The sequence below is a fragment of the Hylaeus anthracinus genome, unplaced genomic scaffold (assembly GCF_026225885.1).
Source record: "Hylaeus anthracinus isolate JK02 unplaced genomic scaffold, UHH_iyHylAnth1.0_haploid 12001, whole genome shotgun sequence".
Lineage (NCBI taxonomy): Eukaryota > Metazoa > Arthropoda > Insecta > Hymenoptera > Colletidae > Hylaeus > Hylaeus anthracinus.
In genome coordinates this window covers 2,481,073-2,508,726 of record NW_026534348.1, presented here as the reverse complement: position 1 = coordinate 2,508,726, position 27,654 = coordinate 2,481,073, and the positions used below count along the sequence as shown (strand labels likewise).

General features: G+C 44.3%; 2 protein-coding genes across 11 annotated transcripts in view; both read right to left on the bottom strand.

Moving 5' to 3' along the window:
* The window catches only part of LOC128890871 (protein tramtrack, alpha isoform), a 90,901-nt gene extending 63,287 nt beyond the window's left edge, over positions 1 to 27,614 (bottom strand). For 5 of the 10 annotated variants that reach the window (XR_008460698.1, XM_054149825.1, XM_054149832.1 and 2 more), the window contains exon 1: positions 1,846 to 3,256. The gene's annotated coding sequence lies outside the window, so the exon portion shown is untranslated. The other 5 variants (XM_054149830.1, XM_054149828.1, XM_054149826.1 and 2 more) reach the window with 5 other exon arrangements.
* LOC128890597 (uncharacterized) lies at positions 4,858 to 7,674 on the bottom strand. Its single transcript, XM_054149249.1, has 3 exons — positions 7,624 to 7,674; positions 7,301 to 7,572; positions 4,858 to 4,873 (listed from the first exon to the last, which is right to left on the bottom strand). The coding sequence occupies exons 1-3, from the start codon at positions 7,672 to 7,674 to the stop codon at positions 4,858 to 4,860; spliced, it is 339 nt and encodes a 112-aa protein (XP_054005224.1).
* Positions 27,615 to 27,654: the final 40 nt, after the last annotated feature.

Here is a 27,654-nt window from a genome sequence, read left to right as displayed (position 1 = left end):
AAAAAAACGAGATTGCAAATAAACGTACGTCACGTTGTATCCGTCTGAAAATCAAAACTACGACGAGTTGGCAAAAGTGCAAACTACTGTCGGAGCCCGATATTCTTGTAATGGATATATCCTGACGACCACGCAGCCGTAATCCACACACGTAATAAAAGGAACAACGGATGAAGAGTACAGGGAGAGGCAGCACGTTGCACAGTCATCACCGTTACACGAATGCGCAGGCGCACGCACTTTAGATTGTGTACACGCTTTTTGCCCGTAAAATAGAAATCGGTAGCTCGTAGTATCTCTTCGATGTTACCCTTAATTTTCACAACGACGATCTACTTCTTTATGTTTATCGATGCCTGTCAAAATATAGAAAATACATTTATCTGTAAATGTTCGTGTTCGTGTACATTTCGATGAATAATAAATACGAGGTAACAGGATATCGTCGAACTTCAGACCCGACTCGATAGCTACGTTTCCCGTGATACATCAAAGCGAGAAATTATTCAGGAAATATCGTTTACTTTAATCTTTCCTCAGAGTGCTATCAGCATACTTACGAGTGAATCGCAATGATAGAAACCTATATTATCGACAACCATGTGTAAGCGCGGGAGATTTGAAACATACGAAATCACATTCACATACGAACTACGATGAATCAACAAATGATACTTGTCGCACTAATAAATTAGCACAATATTACCATCACAAGAGGTGGACCCTATGCATAAAGCTATTTAGTCTAACCCTCCCCATATTATGTATACGACCACCATCATCACCACTATAATCGACGATTCAACCCCTCGCGGGTACCACGATAAAATCGACACGCTACTTTAATCAGGAACCCGCAGGAAGTCCCATGTAAGTTCTCATCGAAACACACGTGGGTACGGATATATGTTGTGCTTCAGTGCACAAGCCAACACTTGTCGCTTACACACAGGTCACGTAGCTTTTTTTTAAATCCACATATGATTCGGCACAGTGTCACGAATAACATTCACGATACCGTCCTTGAATGTAACTTTTTTTTTTTTTCGAATGAAAATATTGTCACATCATAAATAAATATTAAAAATGAATACTACATCTAAATATATATCTAATAGAGAATTTCATAGAGAATTAATGTAAATTTATTACTCACTGAGGAGACATTATTGATATGTAAGAATTGATGTCTTTCTTTACGACACGATACGAAGAAAATGTGTAGGAAATCTCCCCGAATAATACAATGAATGCATCAACACATAGGAATTCACAATACTACTAAAAATGGAATAGTTGAGCCAACAAAGACACCACGTGTTCAAACCACGTGGTCGTTAGGTTATTTCACTTGGCGGGAGGTCTATAGAAGAACGCTTTTTTCGTCGAACAGAAAAGTAAAATATTTTACACCAGACAATATATATCATCAAAACCGTGAAGAAAAATACTTAATAATTATACGATGTATAACGCGATATAAGCTAAGCCAATCTCTGTTCAAGTGTGTCTGTATCTCAAAGATAACAATTCCGTGTTCAAGATAGCTGAATTCGTTGGCTAACGGTAAACCTGTACCTTAACGTTTTCCACAAAATGCAAAATGGATTTAAAAATTCGAAATATTCGCGAAACGTACAAGAACAATTTTCCAAAATTCATAGAATTCACTTTTGGGGGATTGAGGATAACCATACAAATTTCCACATATTTCAAAACGCGAGAAAAGTAAGTCTGTCATGTTGAAACGTAAATCTTTCCATAGATTTGCGTTAAACGATCGAAAATGACGAAAAAACTACACAAATTGTAAATAGAATGGAAGCACAGTTACACACGACGCACCTGTATCCACACCGATCCGCCCGTATATCACCACTCTTCACGTGCTTGCTCATTCACGGTACTTTCTTTTTTCCAAATTGCAAACACCTCATTTTTTTTTTTTTTTTTTTTTTAATTTTTTTTAATACAGTAATCCCAGTAGGCACAGGTTACATAATTTTTCACAACAATGTAGCAACGAACCGATTAATTAACGCGCGCGCGGTGACACTGCCGACCGAAAGGCACGTTCTGACACGTGCTCGAGGCTCGAGGCTGTGGCACTGATCCGATCTCGCGCATTTGCAAAGACGAGTAAGGTATGTATATGTACACAACTCACCTGTTATGGTACGTGGTAACGATTGCAAAAGCGAGTCCGAAGGCTACATTAGCCGAATACGAGAATGCAAGAGAGAAACGGGGAAAAATGACGAGGAGGAAGTGAGCACTATCGGCAGGCAACAGCGATGCTCCCTCGCGAGGGAAGGAACTGCAGAGGCGTACTGGGGAACGAGCGGCTCAATGAATACAACAAGGGGGAGGATGGTCGGCGGATGGACGAACGAAACGACTCGACTCGAGTCGAGTCAGCCTCGACACCCCGGGGCGTATCGGCGCCTATGGGCAGCGCCATACCCGACTGCGACACACGTTCGAGAGAGAGAAAGAGAAAACGGTAAGGGAGGAGAGGGACGAAGTACACAAGGAAGACAGAGTGATTCCAACAGACGAGGGAAAGAGGAGGGAGAGAAGATTTACGCAACCCTCTCGTCGAGCGAAAATCCACGTCGAGAGGCACGCTGTCGTCGATGCGCCGATAAGCCACGTAGTATATCCTCCTTGCACGCGCGCCACACTTTTTCTCCATCTTTTTCCAAGAAACTGTGAAACTAACCTCTCTCCTTTTACCCCGCAAATCGTTCCTCTCTCTTGCTCCCGCGATATTAACCCTTCCTACACACACGATATCGCACCGTCGCGCTCGTGCACGGGCGCGCACACGCACACGCGCACAAAATCATTTGCGCATAGCATGCAACACTCGCGATTTTGAATATACAACACCGCACAGCAACAACGAGAGCACGACACGACGAATAGCGAAACTGAGATAACAACAAGGTGGCGAATAGAGCGAGAGGGAGGTGAAAGACGGGTATAGAAATAAGGAGGGAGAAAGTGTGAGAGAGAGAAAGAAGCATCCTCGCCTCCGCACTGGTAATATCGATTCGTAGGGTAGGCTCGATGGCAACGACCCTACCTGGTTTGACGAAATGAGCTCGAGCCTCGAGGCGCACACGACGGTAGATTTTTTTCAGCTTATCGACACCGCCCGGTTTTCCCCGATGACACCCGAAATCCGTAACAGCCCGACCAGATGCCGTTCACGGTACGTACGGTAAATTTAACACTATGCACCACCACGTCGACTTACCTTGGCATCCTGGGATGCGGTTGTTTCGACGACGGGGTGAGAGCCTCTCCACCGAGGACGTGCGACTTTACCCGTGCAGCGCTAGGACGCCATGTCATCAAGTCGAGGCGCGGACTCGGGGCAAATCGCGCATATACACACCGATAGAGAGAGAGGCGCACGAACACCACGTAGCCGACCAACCCGGTGCCTGCCGTGCTGGGAATTCCTGCTGCGCCACCGAACGGCCGTCACGGAACCTCGCCTACGCCCGCCTAGCGCCACGCCGTGCTTTCCGTTCGTGGTACCCTTCACCGCTTTGCAACGCTCGCGACACCCGCCCGTTTGCGCGCCCTCGTTCAACCGAACCACCGAAGCCGACCGCGCACAACCTCCCGCAATCCTACCACCGCTACCTACCCACCGAGCCCCCACTACCCCCTTCACCCTCGACATCTAGCCCCCACCTACTCACCCTCCTCGTCACGCACTCCTCCCTTCCCTCGACACCCTGTACTCCCTCGTGCCATCCTGCGCGTTTCGTCCTTCTCGTTTCCCCTCTCTGTACTCACACTTCCAACGATATCTATCCTATTCTCGCTCCCGCATTCCATCTTCCTTTCTCGCGCTGATTCTCCCACTCTGACCGCAGCCCGCAAGGAACGAATCGCCTGACTTCTTTCTCTCTCTGCCTAACCGACATCTTCTCATTTTATCTCCTTCGAAACCCACACGAACGCGTTCCCTCGATTCGTCTTCCTCTTTCTTACGCCTCACCCTCGATCACCCTTCAAAAAGGGCACTTATTTTCGCCCCTTTGTTCTCACGCTTGCAACCATACTCTCCTCACCGGCGAGACCTTTCTTTAACCGTCCGCCAACCAAGCTGGGTCAATCTTGACCCGTACTATTTTACACAACAATTGGAAATTAGTGATTACGTGGCATTCTGATACAACTAAAAGTAGCGTTTATAGATCTCAAGAAATATGCAAGATATTGCTCGTTATTACTTTCTTTTCAGTTAGAACCTCGTTCCCTTGACGGAGAGAAGAAACAAATGTTCACATACATAAGGAAATAAATTATAAAGTTAATATATCGTCAATGAAATTCGTCAAGTTTGAAATAAAATGGATCGAAAGCACAGCTACTTCATGTTACAGACAGTGTATCTGTGTAATGGTAAGCAAAATGTTTCCATAATGGCTCCGTTACGCATACATTATAAATAAGCAATTAAAGTAACATATTTGTATTTCAAGAATGTGTCTTTTCTATCGCCTATTAACTACCAAAATTTATTCGATAATTTTTTTAAATAATAAGATAAAAATATGATAGGTAATTGTTATCCCCGAATGAATGGATAAGTGTTACGATGGGTCAAAAATGACCCGGCTTCGCTTACGCCTGACCGTCGAACCTTTCGCTGCCCGACGGTTAAACCTGCCACCTCCCCTGCCTGTACGCCTTCGTTCTTCGGGCTTCTTTCTCGAACACACCCTCTCCCTCTCCCTCTCCACCTCCGTAGCTACTTCTTACGTCGTGTTACTGCGCACTCGTTCTGGCAAAGTCGCCACGAGTTCGTGCAGCTACTCGTAAAGCTATTACCCACTAGGGATGTTCGATTCTGGAATCGATTTCGGAATTGATTTTAGATCAGAATTACCAAAATATCGATTCGTTGAAAAATCGAGTTCTACGATTATCGATCGATGCATTGTAAATTATTTGTCTAATTATGACATTTATCTTGTGTATACTTAAAAATCTTTTATTTAAATATGGATCTATATTATATCTATATTTATAAAAAAATTATAAAAGATTAATCATGTATCGAATGACATGATCGAATATTTTCAAAAATAAGTGATCTGCCTATCGGATCGATTCGGAATCGAACGTCTTTCTCGAACACACCCTCTCTCTCTCCCCACTTTCATAGCTACTTCTTACGACGACACCGACGCGTCGTATTACTGCGCACCCGTTTCGGCAAAATAGCCAAGAACTCGCGCAGCTACTCGGCAAAGCTGTTACCCATCGGCGACGTCATGCGCGGTTCCAGCGGTCGCGACAGTCGCTTATCACCACGCGTATTATTTTGATAAAGGAAAATGCGGGTTAAAGGGGCATCCGAGTCTCCGTTCAAATTTTTAAAATAGAGCCGAACGGATTACGTTACCGAAATGCGATGCGATGATATCGTGTTCATCCTTCGGCGTTTCGCGGACTCCTTTTTACTTCTGTTTCGTTACCGTTTCAATATTTTCGAAAGATTCGTCGAACAAAGATGTCGAGTATTTACAAGGAAGGGCGAAAAAGGTTGATACGCTCCTTTCGCGAGGAGCAGGGGTGAGGTCGAACGATTACGAATCGGTTGGAAATGGTCCCTATATCGAAATAAGGAAAACTAGATTGTCGCAGAATATTCCTGGTCGCTCGCCCGACCTTCGACTACACGATAAAATATAGCATCCCCTATGTCAAGAAATCCCCAACCACTCGATGATCTTTTTCGAAAATTTCAGGATTTTGCCGTGTATCACTTCAAAAGTAATGGAGCCAAATATAGGTTAATATACAAACATACGTGCATTCGTATATACGGAATTTTTCCAAATAATGAATGGTATCGTTACTTTATATACGAAAAGGTTATCTGAACTGAAGCACTGAATATTTTTCTAATTGTAATATTACTAACAAACAAATCGAAAGTATTTTTCTTTTCATTATTGTACAATATGTGACTACTAGAAATATTACAATTTACGAAAATATTGAGAGTGGTTAAATTTAAGAGCAGACATACAAAATTTCTTAGATGTCAAATAAAACGAGAATACTTTTAAGTATCGACAAAGGCAAGATCCTGGGGTGTGAAATTTTGCCCGATTACAACGCTTGTCCTCCGTTATATTCGGCAACAGCTGGTCAAGTAACCTCTGTTCTATTTGATAACAGCCGGGAAAATAAGCTCTGTTATATTCGATGACAACCGGGAAAGTGGTGAGCTATGGGGGGTGAGAGCAATAGAACCCGTGGAAGAAATTCACGACGTGTTGAGACGCCTGTGGAGGAGGTGCGTCGCGGGCTATACACGCAACCGCGATTTGCGTCTGCGCACTTTTTCCTGTACAGACTCGCCAAGCATCGGGCGCAAGATAGAGAGAGACGGAGGACGCTCTCCGCCACGAGGCCGTTTCTCAACTTCTGAGCTGCAAATGTACAAGTACCAACCACATTTGCGTATCCTGGTAGTAGTTTGTCGCCGCTTCGGCTTCCGCTTCGTTCCTCGGTGCCTTGTTGCGTATCCGTGGGGCAAGAATCCGTGCGTCGTCACGTTGCCATGGAAATAAACGCACTTTCGTCCGATTTCCTCGTCGAGTCAAAAGTGTGTTGGTTCTCGCGTGTCGTCACCGGAATCGTTGCGCTACGCTGACGGCACCTTGACACGTTTACCCCGACACGCGTGTTCTATACCATTGCAATAAATGTCGAAACGATTTCATTATCGCGCTCTTGTTGCGCGTCGATCATTGTCGATGATCGATATATAATCGATTCGATGAAACGACCGATCGAGTCGCGCGAATCGTTTCCCGCGCTCTTATTTTTATATTTATTTCCCTTCTCGAGGTAACAATTATATATATATATATATATATGTATCGATATTTGTATATGCGTGTTGTATATACGGAACAACTAAAAACATGAATGAAGAAAATTCGGGTGATCGTTCGGAATCCGTATACACGAGGCGACGCGTTTCCAACACGAGGGTAGGTTTGAAGCGATGCGCGGGGCGCTGTCGCGGAAGGATCCCCACGGATCTTTTCGGTCGACTGATAAAAAGGCTTGGAAGCTGCCTTGTCGCGATGGACGAGGCGTATACGGACAAAAAAAGTCGCTGGAAGGGGAAGCTCCGGAGAGTCTCAGAGTCGGGCAGGGGAGAACGGAGGGATTGTCTGTCGGTGGCGGAGCTGGGGTGGGGGCGTAGGCACGGCGGGGACGATACCGGGGACGGGGTAGAGAGGCAGAGACGTACACGTAGACAAACGTGGGTCGGGGTGAAGGGGACCTATCGCCGCCGTCACCGCCACCGCTGCCGTCGCCGACGCTGCCACGATGATTTGACTCTCTGCTCGATACCGCCGCCCGACGCCACGATGATTCGATTCCTCTGCCTAGCTGCCGCCACTCGCTACCGCCGTCGTCACCACCACCGTCGACGCCACCGCCGCCACCGCCACCGCCGCTGCTGCTGCTGCTGCTATATTCTTCTAGTGTCCTTGGTTTCGCTCTAGCGAGACCAGCACGCTAGTTCCACGTCGACTTGCGCGTTTGGAGAAACTCGGTTGGCTTTCCTACCGCCTGCACGCCCACGGCCAGGGCTGTATCGCTTGGGGCTGCGCCGTTCATTCTAATCTCGTGACCTCCCTACTATTCCTGCTGCCTTCCTTCGACGGAGATCTCGCCAGATACGCGGCCGCGTTCGGTTATCTCTTACAATGTGCCGTGTAAAAACAACCTATCCGCGATTGTTTTCTCCGCGTTTTTTAGCCTCGTCCGATCTTTTCTTATCTTATCGAAAATCAAGGCATTTCTGAAAGAATCGTACCGGATATGTTCCATGCAAATCGATGAGATCGACGAAAAAAGTAGCAGCTTAAAGCAGAACGTATTCGGACGCGGTTACCTCTGAAAATACAACTAGCGATTATCAGTTGATTCGACAATTTTTAGCAATTGTTGCAAGAGCTAGCGCTAAAAATTGTCGGATTACCGATACGATGCTTGTGACTAGACGATCACCGTATAAGTTTACATGAGAACGACGGTTATTTCAGAACGAACGAACAGGGTGTCGGACGTAATCTTGGAGAATCGTCGCGTCGGTTGGTTGATGGTCGCGATGCTCGATTCGTGAAACGTGTCTGGAACGTTGTTCCCTCGTTTGCGGTTAGAACAGGGCCTGGCTAGTATCTAGGGAACTTAGAAATCCAGTGGAAACTAAGCCGAGTAGAAGGGATACTATCGGAGGAGGTGGCAGCAATGGCGTTCCGAGTCGCAAGGAGTAGGCAGAGAGGAGAGGGCTGCCTCATATATCGAGGAAAAGAGGACGGCGGAGAGGGTCGAGGGAGAACGGAGAGACAGAGTCGAGGAGTACTACACGTGTCGCTGCAGCGGGGTGTTGACCCCAAATAGCTTTTTTAACGTGACGTAACCACGAAAGGGTTGAGAAACGACTAGCATCGTCGTTCGACGGCCAACCGACTTCTTAGCCAAAGCCAAGCCCTTGCCTTGCCTTGCCTTGCCTTGCTTGCCTTTAAGCCTCGTGGCTCTCCGTTATACGTATGACACAACGATCCTTTCATACTCGAAAAGCCACTTGCGCGGTTCTTCGCCCGCCACCACTATGACCACAATGTTATAATTAAGATCGGAGATACGCTCAGAATTTTTCTACGTCGCGGACGCGCTCCACAATGGACCAACTTAAACGACTGAGAACTCTACAAAAACTTAGCTCTTTGTTTAGCTCGAAGACAACAATTTCTTTGTTGCATATCAAGTTTTTAATCTTAAACACGTTACGAAAAATTTACAGTGCTATGGGACTTTCAACGGTACTCTTTTGATACTCTAACATTCTATGATAAACTCTAATAAGGTCTGCATAATTTTCAGATAGAAAAATTAATTAATTTGTTTATTTTTTCTTGGAATGAAGAGCCTCTAAAGCATCGTGTTGAAAAAGCAGCAGAGGAGAACTGGACGATTAGTCCAGATTTTAAATAGTATTATAGAATTATTAAATAGTAGTTCCTACAGTTAATTTTAATTGTTTTGTTTCAGCTTACTTTAAGGTTATTTTAATTATTTTACATGAAGGAAGTAATTTGTTTCTTTGAAACTAACTTATTAACAAAATAAATTCGAACACCCGTAACAATTAATTTATATTTCCTTCAAAAGTGTTGGGTCTTTTTTTTTTTTTATTTCTCCTTTATGAATACTAATTGTAAATTGAAGCCATTAATAGCTCTACTGCACGATAGTATAAATGAAAAATACAAAGTAATAATATAATAACAATAAGATAAAGAGACCAAGCGTGATTGATTACTAAACAGCGAATGTAGGTACGCGCAAAGTAAGTAAATTTTTGCGAATCAAGAAACGTCAATCGCAGCATTCTCGTGTGCGGGTTTTGCAACGTGTAAACTCGAAAATTTGACGACCGATGCGGTTCGGTAATTTACGTTACGACTACCGGTGCACGAATTTCCATTACAATTTACATGCGTGCACCCTATCTTCCCGGCGTTAAAGGTGGAGTACTGCTATTCGCATGGTCAAGGGTGACAGGTTACAGCGTAATTATAGCGCCGTTGCGACACTTTCGAACAGCTTACCAGCAAAAATTCTGATTTATGGCAAAACAAAGTACGCGACGGTTTCGCAAGCAACTTTGTTTAAGAAATGAAGCGGTAAGCGGTATTGAACATTGGCTTATGGCCTTTTATTAGTTTTGTTGGTTAAAAATGTTTAAAATGTAAAAATCCAAGTTAAAAATGGACAGTGTCACAGAATAGAGTAGAATTCATCAACTTCTCCTGTTTGAAATTTCTTCTTTTCAACAGAAAAACTTAATGTATGGAAACATTCAAAAGAAGGAAAATCATATCTGGTGACGCAACTTAGAAAATGAACGCTTGCAGGATAACCATTTATATCTACATTTTGTAGTAGAACTGTATTATACAAAATTATTAAGTATTATTCAGTATTATATAGAACCCATTCGATGTATTATGCTTGCCAAAAAATTGATATCTTTTATTTGATACGACTATCAATAACAATAAACAATATACACCATCAGGTCGAAATGATCGGTAACGAAAATTGTTGGTACATGGGAATAGATAAAATAAGAAGCAAAGTACACGTTGCACATAAACCAAACATAAAAAAACGAACGATATGTTGGCTTTACGATGGATGTGGGATCATCGAGCAGATATTGGAGTCGATTTAGGAATCCAAATGCCGATAGGAGGTTAAGATGACACTTAACCCCTTCCCGTCGCGTATGGTTTCCAGTTGGAACTTGGAACGGTACTGGTCTGTCGCAATAGAGCCTTGTGTGTACACTGTGTGTACCTAATTAGGACCATTGAAGAGAAGGAAAGACGGATGGAGACGTCGAATATAGGGCGTTCCCCCTCCCCTCGCTCCCTGTTTATTTCATCGTTTGATAATGACATGCAGCCAGACTCGTGGACAACGTATCGTCGTTTTTCGACGGAGTTTGTACAGTTTGTACGGGGCAGAGACTACACGGGGAACTCGTCGCAGCCGAAGGTGGTGCGGAAAACTACACGGATAGGTACAGCAGAGAACGAAACCGTGCCTTTCTCTATCTCCTTCCTTAATATCACGTACGCAACAGTGCGCTGCGACAGCAGTGGCTATCTTATCAAGCCAGCTACACCCTAGAGAGGCGTAAACGATATTTTTCCTATTTGCTCCGGAAAGTACAGTGGTCGCCTATATTGATCGACGAGGGCGACCCTCGCTAAGGTCAACGTTCAGTTTTTGAGGTCAACGCAAATAGAAAGGGCGAGATACGAGGGAGCCCCAGTCCTTGGGCTGGACAGAGATCTCGCAAGTCTCGCCGGTACTGTCCGAGACTCGAGACTCGATTGTTTAGAGTTCATGGCAGATATCCTTATCCATCGGTCTGACCGCAAGAAGCCGCGAGTGGAAGAAAACGGCGCGCCGTTGTTCCTCCCGTTCGTTTTAGTCATTATTTCGCTTCGTCTTACTTGGATTCCCGCGAGCACCGATTAGCGAGCCGAACACCTAAACTGTAACCAACGAATAACGGCAGCCCGCAATACTGTACCTCTAGTTGGAACGAGGTCTTCCAAGTTTATAAACATAAAAGAGTTTCGTTCTGTCATTCTCCATAAGGTGATATTTTTAACAAATATTCAAAGTCGAAAAAGTTGAAAAAGTCAAAGGATTACTCCACAAATGTTACATCGTACGTTCTCGCGATAAACAATTAGAAAATATCAAAGAAATTGTTCGGAGGCACGCTACTCCCTTAGCATACTGGCTCGTTAGGCAGGATAAGTCCTCCTGCTGAAAACCTACAGTATTTCGTATCTTTTTGAAAACCGAGAGAAAGGCAGAAAAGGGGGTTAACGTTCCACAGAGGGGGACGTTGGTAAGGAATCGTAGAAGATTCCGTCGTTCGATAAAAAGAGTCGACAACCGTGGAGGCGAGTAACGGCGTGCATACCTTACATATACGTTAGGAAGGGGATGACTCGAAGGGACATTGCTCCCTGGCCTTGCCTGCCCTGCTCTGCTCCGCTGTGTCCAGAAAGGATCCACCTATCGTCCTGCACTCTCACGGCCCTTACGGACCGTGACACCTCGGGTTTGGGTCCTTCCGGCGACAGGTACCTTGCAAGAAACACTTCCTGCTTGGTTACCCCAGCAAGAAACCGGAAAAGCGGAAGGAACCAAGCGTAAACGCTTCGAAACAGGTGGCAATGAGTGGCCTCGGTGACGATTTACACGGTTCACCGAAATTTCAATAGAAAATACATTTCACAGCGAGAGTAGTAGCGCTCCGACGTTCCTGGCGTCTCTTGGAAAACGCTTTCCCCCTCCTCCGGCGCTTCCTGGTCGTCTATATATACACATATACATATTTTCCTCGCCCTCTGTCATCCGAGAACCTACGAAACGTTTTATCGCAGCGATTCCATAAGGGGTAGTCGAATCTCACGATTTTAAATATCGACCTATGTAATCTCTTGTACTTTGAAAATTGGTAACTGTATTTAATTGAAATTTATTAAGTTTATTGCTCGCTTATCGGCGAATTCTTGGATGAAATTTCGTTAAAAAATAGTAATTGTCAGGGAAGTTATAATCTATTACACGTGGGCTTCCGATTATTGATTCTAGGCTTGTGTCAACTTTGAAAAAAATATTGTTCAAGGATTTGTTGTTTACTAGGATCTATTCTATGCGTGTGTGTGTGGGGGGGGGGGGGAAGGAGAGCAACAAATTTTGTCTTCGGTTCTTTCAGAGAAGACTCTGAAATCTTTCTTTACGTATTTTTAAGGTAACTGAAAAGTAACCAAACTAAGTTACATTACTTGGGTCTTATTGGCAATGGTCGATTTTCTATATGTTTCTTTAACTATATTCTATTTAAATGTATTCAACTTGTTCGATGGAACGAGTATAAAATATGTGTTTTATTTGGTTTTGAAGCAAAAGAATAATTGCACTTTACTGAAAAATATCCAACGTTTCGATTCTGTTTCAAAGCCTTCTTATCGTTAAAACATGAAGTTGACCCATATAGTGGTGAATAGAAGGTTGTCTTGGTAATATCCTTAGTCGTCACTTTATCTAGTGGCAACCTAATTATAGGCTTTTTAATTCTAGTATCTACCTATTTACTGGGTGGTTGGCTGTCTACTTATATGCTCAATTTGAGGAAACAGACAAAGCTTTCGTATCTAGTAACGATATGCAGACAGTGCCAGGCTAGATTAATATACACTAATATAGAAAGTCGTCTCCCAAGTACCGTTTCTAAATAGCTCGGTAGTTAAAGTGTCAATATATAAAAGAAATTGAAACTGTTACTTTGCCCGGTGAATGGTTACTGAAATAATTTTACATGATACGAACTTACGCCGATTGAAATATATCAAAAAGAAATTACGTCAATTATTAAAGATAAATTGTAAAGGAACAATGAAACACATTGGAACGATAGAACCTTGTCTGATTCCTTTTCCTAAACGCGTCATTCGACCTGTGTACATCGCGATAATCGTTTTCCCAAGAAATATTAAACAAAATTAATACCTCCACCAGAAACAGAATCGCGTCAGGTATTTTTTTTAAACAGTGCAGTACAAAAAATGATTTTCTAGTAGACTACCTATACGATACATTGATCTACTTCGATGTAAATAAAATTCGGCCGGGGCAAAGTGGTGTAACCCCATAAGAACCTCTACGGTCCATCGAGTCGCAAGAAGCTACTAAGAAGTTACGTTTCGTAACCACCGAAAATAAAGAGAGATCGCCGAAGATGTCGAGCGGCTTTTGAACGGACCGCCACCCCAACAGGTGGTTACGGCCTTTCGTGCCCGAAGATAAAACTTTTCCACCCTCTGCGATCGAAACGACGACGACGGGTCCTGACCGCGTGGGTTTTCGGTTATACGAGCCTGGCATTGCGTTTTCTATCCCTACGCGTCTCTTCTCGCGACGCCCTCCTCGCCTTACCACCCAGCACGGGACTCCGCTATCCCCAGGCTGCCTTTCAGCCTTTTTTTTTTCCCCTCCGTTCCCTTCCGCCCCTCCCGCCGAGTAGTTGCTACATCCTCCTACTCACCTACCCACGGCTATCTATCCGTGTATACCTACGTGACTATCCGCATCCCTATTCCTGACTTCTAAATCTAACCCTACGTCTAACCCAACCCGGAGCCGTCCGCCCTTATACCCAGACGGCGGCGTCACGGATGGGGAGGTGTATATATATCCCCACCACGGCATCCCTCATCGAGGGGTCGTTGATCCCCCAAGGACAACGACCTTGCGTCTGCGGCAGCCAACCGTTCGAACGGTTCTGGGTTCCCGGATTCCTCGATTACCAATATCTTTCACTCCTCGCTTCTCTTTTTCCCCCCCTTGGACTCTTCTTGCACCCCAGCCATCTTCCCTTGCTCTCTCCCTCCCCTCCCCTCCCCACCCCACCCCACCCCACCCCTCCCTCCCACCGTCCGTGCCCCCCCGTTCCGCCCCCACTCACGGACACGGCTCCGTAACCGTCGTCGTCGCCTTTCGTTTTCCTTTCCGTTTTCTTCGCGGCACTGTCCTCGCGGCGGCTGTCCTTTTTCTATCCGCGATTATCAATGGCGTCTCGCCGCGCGGAGGGTCGCTGGATAACTTTTCGGAATCGCGTCGATCAACGACATGCTTCGGAGACACGACTTATCGCGGATGAGACGACGAAAGCAAGCGATTCCCGAGTCGTGGTGTCGCACTCGGATAAAATATGTTTCGATGAAATTTTAGACTTTTGACGGGGGTATGGAAAATTACCAGGTACCACGCGTATGTATTGGGTTTTCCAGAAAGTTCGTGGCAATTTTTAAGAAATGTTCAAAGACACGTTTGAATTTTGATAGATATTTATTGAATTACGTGTGTGCCATTTTGTTCCAGAATTTTTCCACCTTTCAAGGGGATGTCCGTATGTTATTTGTTTTCAATCATTCCGATATATTCAGACCTGTACCGCCTACTAAAAATCGCCATGGACTTTCCAGACAACCCAATATACGACGTTTACAGTTTTGTGCGTAACAATTCAATCTCGTAGAAAGCTCCATGAATGGGAATTTAGAAGTCAACGTGTCGTAGAAATATGCCAAGTTTTCAATTTACCGAGCAATTTTGTATCGTTAGTCTAGTTACTAATTGAGAACGTATCTGTTGCGTCATAATGCGGTGCGTTATGCTAACGCATTATCAACTAAATTACTAGATTAAGTTAACCATTATTTGTGGACTACTGTTGCATTTGTTCAAAAATGTTTTTCCCGACAATGCACGCAACGCACCGTTCTTTTCAAGCAATCTGGCAAGCACTGGTTTCACCGAGCTTCATCCGTTGCACTTAACTGTTCTTGGTAAACTGTAACAGCATCTTCAGGGGAAATCGCTGTTCGCGAAGGCGTTCGCTTCGTCGTAGGAAAGCAAGAAAATAGTCGCACGGTATGAGGTCTACGGAAAGTAGATAAAGAAAAGAAAAAATAAAATGAAAAGGAAAATAAAAAATGTTTTTCTAGTTGGCTACTTACACGATACATTAGTGTATTTCGATGTAAATACAATCCTGTGCTCGATCCAATCAAAATTAAATGAAACAGATAAATGCAATAAACGTCTATAGGACGCGAAAAAAATTTTTAAATCCTACAGGGTGTCCGGGAATTGCGTAATCTTAATTCGTTCTCGAGAACATAGAAGCGCGATCATCGTCGCCAACTCGTAAAGTGGATTCATCCCAGGGGTCACTGGGTTTATAGAATCATAAGCAGTCGGTCGGGCTGCTTTTCAAATTGTAGGAGAGTATGAAAAATTCATACAAGTCGTCATCGATATGCATGACACGACCCCGACCCGCATACCTCTCCCTCCGTGCTTCCCTGTTGTCCCTTTTCAGTACTCGCGCGCATAGAAATGCCCGTAAACCCACGCGACGCGACGAACCCGCGCTCAGAACATTTGGAAAAAAAGGCTGGCAACATTGTTGGAGAACTTTCTCAGTGCTGGTTTAAAAGGCATCACATTTCCTGGCTTGTAACAGTCGAAACTTGTAAACAAGAATCGTCAGACTATAAAGGAACATATGGCATCCCTCTGTTGATATCTTCCCATCCTTTTGACAAATTTTTTCAAAAATTCCATGGCCTCGATGTCTTGCACGTAGGAGTGAGAGTATTACATTTTTTGTAATAATATCCATCTTTATTGTTGCAAGTGAATTCGATTTATAAGGGTGCGAAGTCGTATAACTTGACTATAACACCTAACGTACCAGTCGTACGATTGTTCGTTCTTTGCATTCATTTAATTGCTGCTTTCCATTACCATGCATTTGCATTTGCTTTTATACTTCTCTTCATCATTCTCTGGCATCCCCATTAGGAATGCCAGTAGTCTTCTTAGGGCTCACTGGCCCCCCTTATAGCTCGGGTACCTCGGGATTGCTAAACTCGCACTGTAGCTACAATCAAGCATAGCTACAGCCGTTGAAGGGCTGGATCCAATATAGATCGAGTTCTTTTTTTTTTTTTTTAGTAGAAGTGGCGCGTGTTTATATAACTGATAAGATCATCTCAGACTGTAACGTCACAAATCCATTTGTTTACTCGGCACAGAGCTTGAACTCGAGCCCAAACACTACCGATACCTGGTATGTTAAAACATATCCATAGTTCTCTAAGTGGGTGGACGGGTGGGTGGTCAAGTACACACGTAGGAAATGACTGGTGCACGTGTATGACATATCTTCGCGCGCACACACAGGCACGCACTCGTGGCGCGGGCGACGCGATACGTGCGCCGCTGGCTACGCGGACGCGAGTTGGGAGCCGCGATGACGTAATCATCGAAGGGAAGGAACAACATAGCCGTTGACCTACTAAACACTCCACGTTTCTTTCCTTCTCCTTCAGCCCTATTTTCTCGGGTTCGTAGGGCATCGCCTTTGTACAAAGGCCAGCCGAACGGTTAGTTATTATCAAAAACGTTAACCTCTATGAGGAATATCGAAACGAATGCGTATGTTTGCTTTTATTTCAAAAATTACTCGAAATGATTGACTTGAAAAATATTGTCTATAGTAGAGCGAGACTGCGTATGCTTTACTTGAAATGAATCGACTTGAAAAATAACCAGGACTAACGAGACTAGTCTAGAGCGAGACTGCATATTCGTACGTTGAAATCGATTTATTACTTTGGAGAGAATACTTTGGTTCGAATGTATTCGATCGAAGCCAACAGAAATCCATGTAACATTTGTCCCTCGAGAGATCAACATCTTCTATTCATTTTATGTTGTTAGCAATTCGGTAAGTAGTTCGGTAGTTCGGTGAGTTATAAATAAAAAAAAAAAAAAAAAAAAAACGATAGATGTTAGCCGTTTTGTGAAAGTATAGTATAAAAACCGAGGTGAATATTGTTTGTTGGAACGTTACACGGAAATGATTGCGCATGCCGTGGCTGGGTGAGGCGAGAGAAATAAATGCGCGACAAGTGCTGTGCCGCAGAAATACCAAAGTAGGTCCTACAGGTCCCTCCATGGACCACCCTATCGTTACGCTGTGGTGACTTCTGACGCGTGAATACGCCCTTTGTCCGTGGCTGCGCTCCTCGGTCCCGCGCGTTTCCCTTTATTTCTCGTCCCTCACCGCACCCCAAGGGCCCGCAGGTAAGCAGGTAAGCAGGTAGACAGGTAGCAGGAGCAAAGTCAATTTCGATACGACTCGAAAAGACCTAAACCCCCATTGTATCGGCGAGGGTACCACCGCGTGAGTTGGGGATTATTCGCAGCAGGATCGCCCAGGCCACTTAAATTTGACAACGATACCTTTCCACCTGTTTTCACCGCTTTAAATATTAATCCTTTATAACAAAAGAATCGTTCATTACCAACGAAACACTTCATTTCCGATGAATCGGTCATAATTTCAACGATTTGCGAATTGTCCCATAAAGTAGGGGAGTAAAGTGTGGTTGTTGTAAATAATGTGTACGATTTCTTATGCAATTGCTATCGTGGTAGGTAATCGAGGAGACGAAATAGCGATACAGTTACAGAGAAACGGTACACACGTGTTCGTTAAGGCCGAGGCAATGCCCTTTTCCAAGGGCGATAATGGTAGATACAGCAATAGATAGAGAGATATTTCCTTATCGTGGTGTCGCGCGAGACGATGCCAAAGTCGCGATGTTGGCAACGAGCGCGATCGTATTCCTGATTTTGTCACTCGAATCGTCGTGAGGGTTACGGGTTACGCGCGAATATGCTAATCCAAAACGATTCCCGTAGCTCGATCACCTTCGACTTTGGTCCCGCGGAGAAAGTATCCGAATAATTACGCGGACCTCCCGAATGTCGTTTCCGAAAGAATTCCCCGCGATGAAGCTTATTGTTAGTTCTGGTTATTTGGCGAACCAAAGGGAGCCGCAGTTACGGCTGATGGTTCTTTGCTATAGCAACAACCTGTTGCAACCACCCCGACACGCCATAGCCAGCGGGAGACGTTCAACTGGTCCGAAGCCGAAGCAAACTGAGAAGCTACGTAGCCAGTGGCGGGCATGTTTCTCGTTCACTTCGTTGAATTCGTGTCCAAATGTACTAACAAACGTTCATCCAGAGTTATCTTCGATAACGCCTCATACGTAACCACGAAACAATTTATTTCCTTTTTTTCGAATAAAAATATTCTTCGAGCAACAAGAGATTGTAGCGTACGGTGACTACGAAATTATTATTGTAATCTTGATAAATTTTTGAGATTCGTACATCGAAGGTACTCGATTCATTTGGTGCGTACGAAGACTTCGGTGAAAATCGGGTTCATTCTTGTTTGTTTGTGTTCTTGGCGGAACGACGACTTCGTGGAAAAACGCAACCCTGTTCAGCGATCACTCGCGGGTAGCGAAGCTCCCATGAAACGTCAGCGTCACCGTCGAGGAAATGAGCGCAGGATGCTGTGGACGTAGCCTGACGTAATGCACTGTGGGAGCGGTGTGGCACCGAGGGTCAATGCCCTCGTCCCTGACGACCACCGTTCCCCAACAACCCCGTTCCAATGACGAGAATCACGGGACCAGTCCTGGAGCAACCTCGGACTTCACCCCACGAGGCATCTTAGGTCACGTTGTTTTTATCGTTGAGATTTCATTGCTACGAATTCTACGAATCTTGAGGTTACAGCTATTCTGACCCACGAAAAACGAGTCAATTGTTGGGAATTTTTCACACGAAAAGTATTCCGTGTAGGAAGTTCATATTTGAATACATAAATGTGTACGCTTTGAATTTTACATATCGTAACATTTTTAGTGGAAAATATTGAATAATGAATAATATTGAATAATGTTGCGTTCAGACTTCTCTTGAGATAACGGTTTTCCATTTGGCCGCCATGGAATCTCAGACACTACTGGTCCGATCCGTCGTCAAATTTACACAGTGTATCCTTGATACACAAACAAAATTATATTAATCTTTTCGTAGTATCAAACCAGATTTTACTCTCTTGAATATCTTCATCGAGTCTAGAAACTAATGATCGAAGAGTGGATAGCTTTCGAGAGAGCGGATACTGAAGCGGTTGGGATGATCCAGTTTCTTGTTATGTCAATTAATCGATTGACAAGCGGTTTTGTCGCGTAGAAAATCTGTAGCTTAGAAACAGGAGCTATCATTTCAGATTTCCTCTCCCAACTTGTGCAAGAATTGCAAGTCGAATATAAATATTTCAATGTTAAATTCTTTTTAATCGAAATTTCCAGCAGACTAGATCTGTCTGATAAAGGTAAACAGGTACCATTCTTCACAGCGCATTTACTTATATACCTTTTATCACTTTTTGTCTCGTTAATCTGTATTTTTGTATCGATTTCTGTTACATTCTTTCCAATATGAGGTCAATGACAGCATACGTACAACTGTGCCTCACCTCTTGACCGAACGTACATTTAGTTTTACCTCTGTACGTTAACTTTCCTGTTTTTCTACCGTTCTGGCACCGTAAAAACGTATTATTATTTGCTCGATAAAACTTGCGAAAAACAACTTAATCACCCAGCCATCTGGCGATACCGTTCGCGAACTGTGAATTTCATACGTCGTTTAAAGAAACTCGGTCCGTTCGGAGTGTTCGCGGTACGAAAGAGGAAAAGAAAAAGGAAAGAAAGAAAAAGAAAAACAAAGAAATTGCACCCGATCTTTCGATTTTTCAGTTTCAACTTGGATCGAGTGGGCGTGCAACGACGAGGACAGTTAGAGTGGTAAGTACCAAGAAATCGCCACGAAAATTCGCCCGTGTTTCGGCGAGGATTCCGCAGGTGGGCGTATAGATCGTAAAAAATGCCTGAGCGACGTGCAGAAGAGCGCCTTAAGAAAGCTACGAATTTCGTTGAACCCCATTCCACGCCGCGGCGCAAGGATCGAAGCCTGACTGAGCTCTCGGGTGATACCGTTAAACTGACTTCCGTCTGCCCACCTACCTACCTACCTACCTACTTTCGTCCTCGTACATCGTCCGAGCACCGTCCAAGCCGCGCATTTCGCAATCCAGAGGAGAGAGAGAATATCTTCGAGTCAGGGGCTCAAAATATTTGGACGAGTGGGACTCAGCCACGCTAAATTCGTCCAGAAAGTAACGACCGAAAGAGACGATTCCACCTTTGCAACAAAGTAACGCTGGCAAAGTGTGCCCGTAAATATTTCGTATCGTTTCACTTATTCGCGTGACCTGCATGCGCCTGTATTCAACAAGTCTCGCGGCCTTAAATTCTTTACTTACGAGGGAGACTGCAACGCACGACTTCACCGAGGTTGGAGATTTGTATTTATTTCGCCGGTTTAATATTGCGAGGGACGCGGATACGTACGCGCGAATGTGAAACGAGCGAGGCGGAAAGCGGTTGAATGAGCGAAAGGCGAAGACGGCTACTATATTGTTATCGTTACGTTAAGCTTAATGTAATTGAAGTTGTAATTTCTTCATTGAGTGCGAAGGAACTGTATACAGGGTGTCCCTAATTTGAGTGTCAAAAGTTTGGGAGCATATAGGTCACCGATAAACCAAGAGAAAGAGTCGTTTAGAGATTTCCGCTCGTTTTTGCTCCGTTTTCGAGAAAATTGTGAAAAAGAAACAAAAGAGTTTTCGTCTTTCCTCTCATTTATTTACACTTACTTAATTTTTGATCACTTATTTAATCCGGCGCACGAAAATGTTTGAAAGGTTTGTTTTCGATATAATTCTTGTCGGGTAACTGTACTTAAAGTTCAGTCGTACGTCGCGAACGGAATTCTCTTTTCTCTCGTAAACGCGTTTCGGTTTAATAAATACAGTGTACACGTACTCGCGGCTCACCGCGGGACGTCGGCGTCGGTACCCGCGGTATGTCGGTACCAGCGAGCAGCAAGTAGGCTGATCGCGCTCCGAGAGAATCCAGCATATAGAATAGGTCACACCCTCTGGGGACCATTATTGCCGGGCACTGTACGTGCACGTGACTTGTATAGGGTCGACGCAAGTGGGTTGGTGCAGTCGTTACTGTTGTCCTCGGTACCCCCTGCTCGTTCAACGACCCCGCATGTACGCACTCTCTGCGCGGTGTACGCATGCACGCATGCATGCACGTGACGGGCGGGCTCGGTGCGGGAACGAGGCGTAGGACGGTGACAACGAAAAAGAAGGAAGAATCGGAGTGATTTCTCTTCTTTTATCCTAGTAGTTTTTTCGAGACCAGGCGCCGCGCGCGTAACACTGCCCGAACAATCGTCCGCGCTGCTGAATGTATCCGCGCTTCGCCCATCAACGCGCGCGGCCAAATAGATTTTTCTTCTTTCTTTTTCATGACGACAGTGTCCTCGTTTCGACTCTCGGGGCCCCTCTTATCGCGAGTTTTGCTCCAGAGCAAAATTAACGGGGACCGCTGCGTTACGATACTTTTCGATATACATATATTACTGTTTGGTAGTGTTGGACAAAATTAAAGATTGTCGGAAGAAAAAAGGAAAACTTGGAAAGAAAGGATGACGGTGAGCTTGAATTGAAGGGGAATAACAAAACTGATCAATAATAAGTATGAATTAATTGAAAATGAAGGAATAAAATAAAGTTAGAAGAGGAAAGGGCAAAGTTCGATTGATTTGTTGGCAGTGGTAAAAGAAATGATAAATTATCAGAAAGAAAATGAACACATTGAGAGGAGTGTTGATCAATATGTACCGTTTTACAGTTTCTAAAAGACTACGTAATGATTTCAGGCGTCTATTCGAACCGATGTTCCTATCAACCCTTCGAGTTCCAACGAAATCTACCATAAACGGTGTTGCCCTACGGTCGTCACCCGGATCGCCGCGTAGTGTCCAGTGGCGATCGAGAATCGCCTCCCGAGTGCAAAGGGTTAAACGATGTCATCGAACAGCGATCGCGATCGCGTGCGTGCGGAGCCAAGGAAAATAGAGAGGCCAAAGGACTCGGAAGTTGCGACATCCGGTACACAGTACTGCCGTTTCCTGTCTCTCGTGACCCTTGGTCCCGCTTGGTCTAGCCCACGTGACCCCGCTTTGCCCAACGTAATTTCAATTTAACGCGCGCGCGGTACGCACGCAACCATCGAGCCAGCGTCGACTGGGACTTTAGAAAATTCTCCTCGAGAACCCTTTTCACGTGTTCTCCATTCGACTCGTGTGATTCTTGCTTCTTTTTTTTTTTTTTCTTATGTAAAATTCGTTTCCTTTTTCTTCTCTCTTATGTAAAATCCGTGCGACCCTTTTGTACGATTAGTGCGATGTGAATCCCCGTGGCAAAACCGTTCCATACGACCTCCGTGATTCCACGAAACGTCGCGTCGCGACGCGCGCGTGTTTCGTACAATGGGTGGTTGATTTCTTTCTAAATCTCTGTATTTGTTCGTGACCAGGCGTGCAACCTGCATTGTCCCCGTCGATTGCACGAATACAGGGTGTCCCAAAAATGTTGGAGGTCCTTGAACAGGGTGGTTCAGGGGGTGATTTGAAACAACTTTTTCCTTAGCGAAATTGTTATCCGAGGCTTCGTTGAGGAGATATTAACGGAAAACACTGACCAATCAGAGCGCGCGTATACCGTTGGAGCGGCCGCGATAGCGATGGCTACGCGCTAGGTAGCCGCTCTCGTACGCGAACAAGTGACTCGACGTGCATCGAAGGACATTGGACGCGGCCGCTCAGCGCGTAGCCTTCGCTACCGCGGCCGCTCCAACGGTATCCGCGCGCTCTGATTGGTCGGCTTTTTTTTATTAATATCTACTTAACGAACCCCCATCTGACGTTTTTGCAAAGGAAAAAGTTGTTTCAAATCACCTCCCGAACCACCCCTTTCAAGGACCTCCAACATTTTTGGGACACCCTGTACATACCTTCGGATCGGGCTGTCACTTGAAACTCCTACGAGAATTGTAGCTATAATACGAAACCCCTGTGACTGACTAATCGACATGATAGTGCCTTTCCTACGTCATGGTGCGACGCAGGAAATCTTTTTCCAGTCATTTGTTCGACAGACAAATTTTGTTTGTTTCTTTCTTTATTTTATAAGGGTATGTAATCTGTTTCACATCGATTATTGTACTTATCGGTCCAGTCTTGCTTGTTACCAGTCTTGCACATATGCGTTCTTCTACTATATCACATTTACATCGTTTTATATCAATCCTTAACTTCTTATATTACCATGCTTTACATTATTCGGCTCGGGTACCTCGGGATCGCTAAGCCCGTACCGTAGCTACGATTAAACATAGCTACAGCCCCTGAGGGTTACAATTTCCCTTCTACATTGGCGCGCTGCAAGGTAGAAGGGAAATTATCCATCACCAATCAAGCGTCATCAATCGTCACCCATTGCTATCAATCGTTATCCATCGTTGGTGAACGGTCATTAGTTATCAGTCATCTCGATTTCATTTTTACGATGAACGATTAAATACTACGAAGATCGAACAGAGACATCTAAGAAGAATTATCTAAACAACAGCATTTGGTTAACTCGTCGCGAATCAACCAAAATAAGGTTAGAATAATGTTGAAAGTAGGTTGTGGATCAAGTTTTGAAGAAAAAAGTCCTCTTCTCGATCATTTGAATCGACATCGCATGAAATGAGATGGTCATAGAAAGCACGTCAGTAATCGAGAGATGAGTGCATAAATAAAAGATCATCGGCATGGGTAAAAAAAGACCCGACTCTGACTTGCACCCTACCCGTCGAATCTTGCCGTTCTGCGATTTATTAGGCAAGCAACGTTAGAGCGGGCGAGGGTGGAGTTTGATGGGAGAGTCCGAGGGCCAGAGAGAAGGACAGAAAGAATATGGTATGAAGAAAATTTCGGCACGCACCAAGTCAGAAACGTTTAAGATGCGCGAGTGGCTGGCGAAGCGCCCTAACGCGCCCCTCCTCGAGAGATCAGCCGAGCAGCAATAGAACGGGAGAGTATGAGTGAGGTCGTGCAGTCGAGGCTCTGATAAGAGCGACAGAGAGAAAGAGAGGGAACGAGGGAGGGAAAGAGAAGGAGGGTAGGCAGAGAGGGAACGAAAAGAAAGAAGGGAGAGAAAGGGACGGTGGCAAAAGATCGAGAGGTAGGGCGGACGGCGCGGGGGCAAGGGGAGGGGTTGGGAGAGGGTATAGTCGTCGTGAGCTCCTTACAGTGCATTGCCTTTACGATGCCTCGAGTCCCCGTCACACCCCGTGCCCCGACAAATCGCGTACGACGTGCCTCTCATGAAGAGATCCACGAAACCAGCTTCGCTGTCGAGCGATTCGGGTCGTCGAGATTCATCGAGAGGAAGAGTTTCTGTATGCGTGACAATGAACACGCATGCACACCGTGCAAGTGTGTGGAGCGCATAGGGTTTTACCGCACCCCATAGACTAAACTGATCTCCACGGAGCAAAAGAGCTGATCTCCCGGCGCAACGTTCTCCTTTCGTTCCCCTCGAGAACACTGAACTCTCGTGTCTACCGTACAGTGGAGACTTTCACCGGTATGTTGTACGCGTTTCGAGGGTAACAAGATTATCGCGCCGGCCTCGCTCGATTCACAACCTCGCATTGTTGATATCGGGACACGTCGAAATGTTTCCACGATAGCAAGGTATAAAGCTGGGAGTCGTCCAAGCTTTCGAGCTTAACCTTAACAAGGGCTAGGAGTTTCATCCGAACGCGCGAATAAAGTATTCGGCCGTCGTTACGATTTCCGTAGCGCCGCGATTTCACCGTGTATTTATTTCATACAATTTTGTAGGAAACAATGTCGCAAACAGTGATTCTCTATCGTGTTTACTTTACAAGTTGTATTTACTTAAAGTTTCATAACATCACGTTTGTTTGACTTGTTTACATTATCTAATACATCATTATCACGTTGACCATGATTGAATATATCGGTGAATATGTATGAATAAGCCGCAGGACAATTGACCGTGTTTATATTTAATATAATTTATCAGAGAAACAGTGCCGTAAACCAATTCTCTATTCCGTTTACCTTATAAATATGATGTTAACAAACTTGAAATGAATATAACTTCTAAACATAATAGAAAATTTACAGCATTATTTTTCTGATAAATTATATTAAATAAAGACGCAGTGAAATCGCGGCGCCACGGAAATCGTAATCCTGCCGAAATATTATAAATTTACTCATGAATCCGATATGAAAATATTCAGAATAGTTTTGCAGATATATGTATAAACTGTGTTTTTTAAAAATCCAACAGGTGTTAATGTAACCGATATTCGGATATTCGGTGTTTTGGAGAAATTCGGATTCCGAATACTTCGTAAATAGCTTCAGTCCTAACCTTAACGTGACCATATTACGGCACATAAACGCTGCACACTCTTGCAAAAATAGGTCACCTTACGTCATATTAATTTCGACCACATTTTAACGACCGAAAGTAGAAACCACCCTTTAAGGCTCAACCTTAAAGGCTGAGCTCCTCGAAGCTTGCATGTAAGAGGTGAGATTCGACCCTAAAGGGTAGGGTAGGGTAGGGTAGAGTTTATGGCTTGAACAGTACCTCGAGCTCTGAGAACTTGAGACTCAAAGCCTGTCTAGCAGAGATGGATACACTTTTATCTACATAACGTATACCGACTAACGCTTTATCTAGATAAATTTTAATACGTTTGTTGCAAATAAATTTGTATTCTTTAGCTATTAAATGATACAATATATTAGATGTAAACATTAATTCTGTGCCTTCATATTCAATCATTTATAACTTTAGTTGAAGTAGAAATATTTAATCGTTTTTTTTGTTTTTAAATGTTAAATTACCAACCTTCTAAAAAAACATTATTGTATAGATTTTTTATTAGAATTTTTGTATAGATTGCATAGCATTTTCCATGACCTAGAAAAAAACTACACAAATGCCACACAATAAATACATTACACGCAAAGAAGCAACAGGTACCACAAAAACGATATAAAAATCAGATGCGGTACAAAAAATCATACACCGAACAAAAATGCGAGAAATACCACACAAAAACATACGTGAAAAGCAAAAATTCGCTATTAACCACATAGAAACCACATTAAAAATAAAATTACACGTACTCACAAAAAACATCCGATCCGCACAAAAATGACATCCAGAACAGAAATACCGCATACAATATCCCACGTACACATGCTAACGAACACACAGGCATGCACACTTCATGTTTTATACATCCCTTTATCATTTACATAACGAATAGAACTACTTTTTCGCCCGTCTCCGTTATTCGAATAACAAATATCTTATTCGCGTGTCACCCTTGCGATAATAACACTTGAAACAACGGTCAACTTTAAAGTCGTGTTTCGAGACCTGCTTATAAAACTTTCGCGAAGGAGTTCTAGTCGTTTACAACTTGAATCGCGTTGCGAGAACTTCGATATCTCGAGATTCGAGGTGTATGGCGGCGACGCTATTTTCACGTCGAGTCCCGTGTTCTCGAAAACGCGTATAGAATCGAGGGACGATGCGACGCGACATAACCTAACGTTTGAATTACGGGAAGAAAAAAATTCCGCGCGGCAGCGTATCGTAAATCATCGGGAAAACCTCCAAGTTCCCGGGATCCATTCCAATCCTATTGTTCAGGTACCGAGACCTGTACACCGCCGAAAACGATTTACAAGTCGAAACGGTTTATAGCATCTAAAATAGGCTCTTCGAGTTGAAACTTTCGAAACAGCCACGTTTCATAGCGCACGGGCGCCTTCGCAAGAGGGGAGCGCAAAGATGTGTTGTCCCCCCCTCCCCCCAGTCCCCACCATCCCTCATTCGCTCCATCTTGCTCGGCACGTTTCTCATCTCGATGTCACGACGAATACGTCGCTTCCTTGTCGTGTCCGCATCTGATAATATGTAGCTACGATACGTATTGCGTGTCTTGTTTTGTATGTTTCCCTCTGTCGCGCCTGCCGCGATAAAGAACGCGAGGATAGCGGAACAAAAATCGGTTTACGCAGAAACAAGCGTTGAACTGATAAAGGAAAAAAAAAAGGAAACGCGACGGCCAGTGTTAGTCAAGTAGCTTCAACAGTACCGTAACGGGTGGATTTGCCGGTGTCCTGCTTCACCTGTGCCTGCAGTTCACGCCCTTCTTCTTTTACACAGTTCTCACTAACGGTTAATCGACGTCGACCACTTCTTGCGTTTAAAAGAAAACCGAATGCACAGGTGACGCCATCGGTTGGCGATATCTTGTAACACGTTTTACCGCCCTTGGCACCTCTGAGCTCTGGGTGCGTTCGCTTTGACTGTTTACGTATCGTAAACGCTATTTAGGACAGTTCATTTTCGTTTCTTCTTTTATAGGTAAATTGTTCATTTGAATATCTCAGAAATCAATAAAGTTTTACAATAATTTCCCTTAGACGTCTTAGATAAACGTTGTAAGAAAGAAGTGAGCGTATCTAAGGGTTATCGGATTTCAAATGTTGCAATTCAGGACATGGACCAGCAAGGTTGACGAGCGGTAG

What these genes read in the sequence shown, in the direction of transcription:
- LOC128890597 (XM_054149249.1), bottom strand. Translation starts at nt 7,674, where the DNA reads ATGAACGGCGCAGCCCCAAGCGATACAGCCCTGGCCGTGGGCGTGCAG. An exon ending in TGGCCGTGGGCGTGCAGGCG is followed by an intron (nt 7,573 to 7,623) that starts GTAGGAAAGCCA and finishes ACGTGGAACTAG; the next exon opens with CGTGCTGGTCTCGCTAGAGC.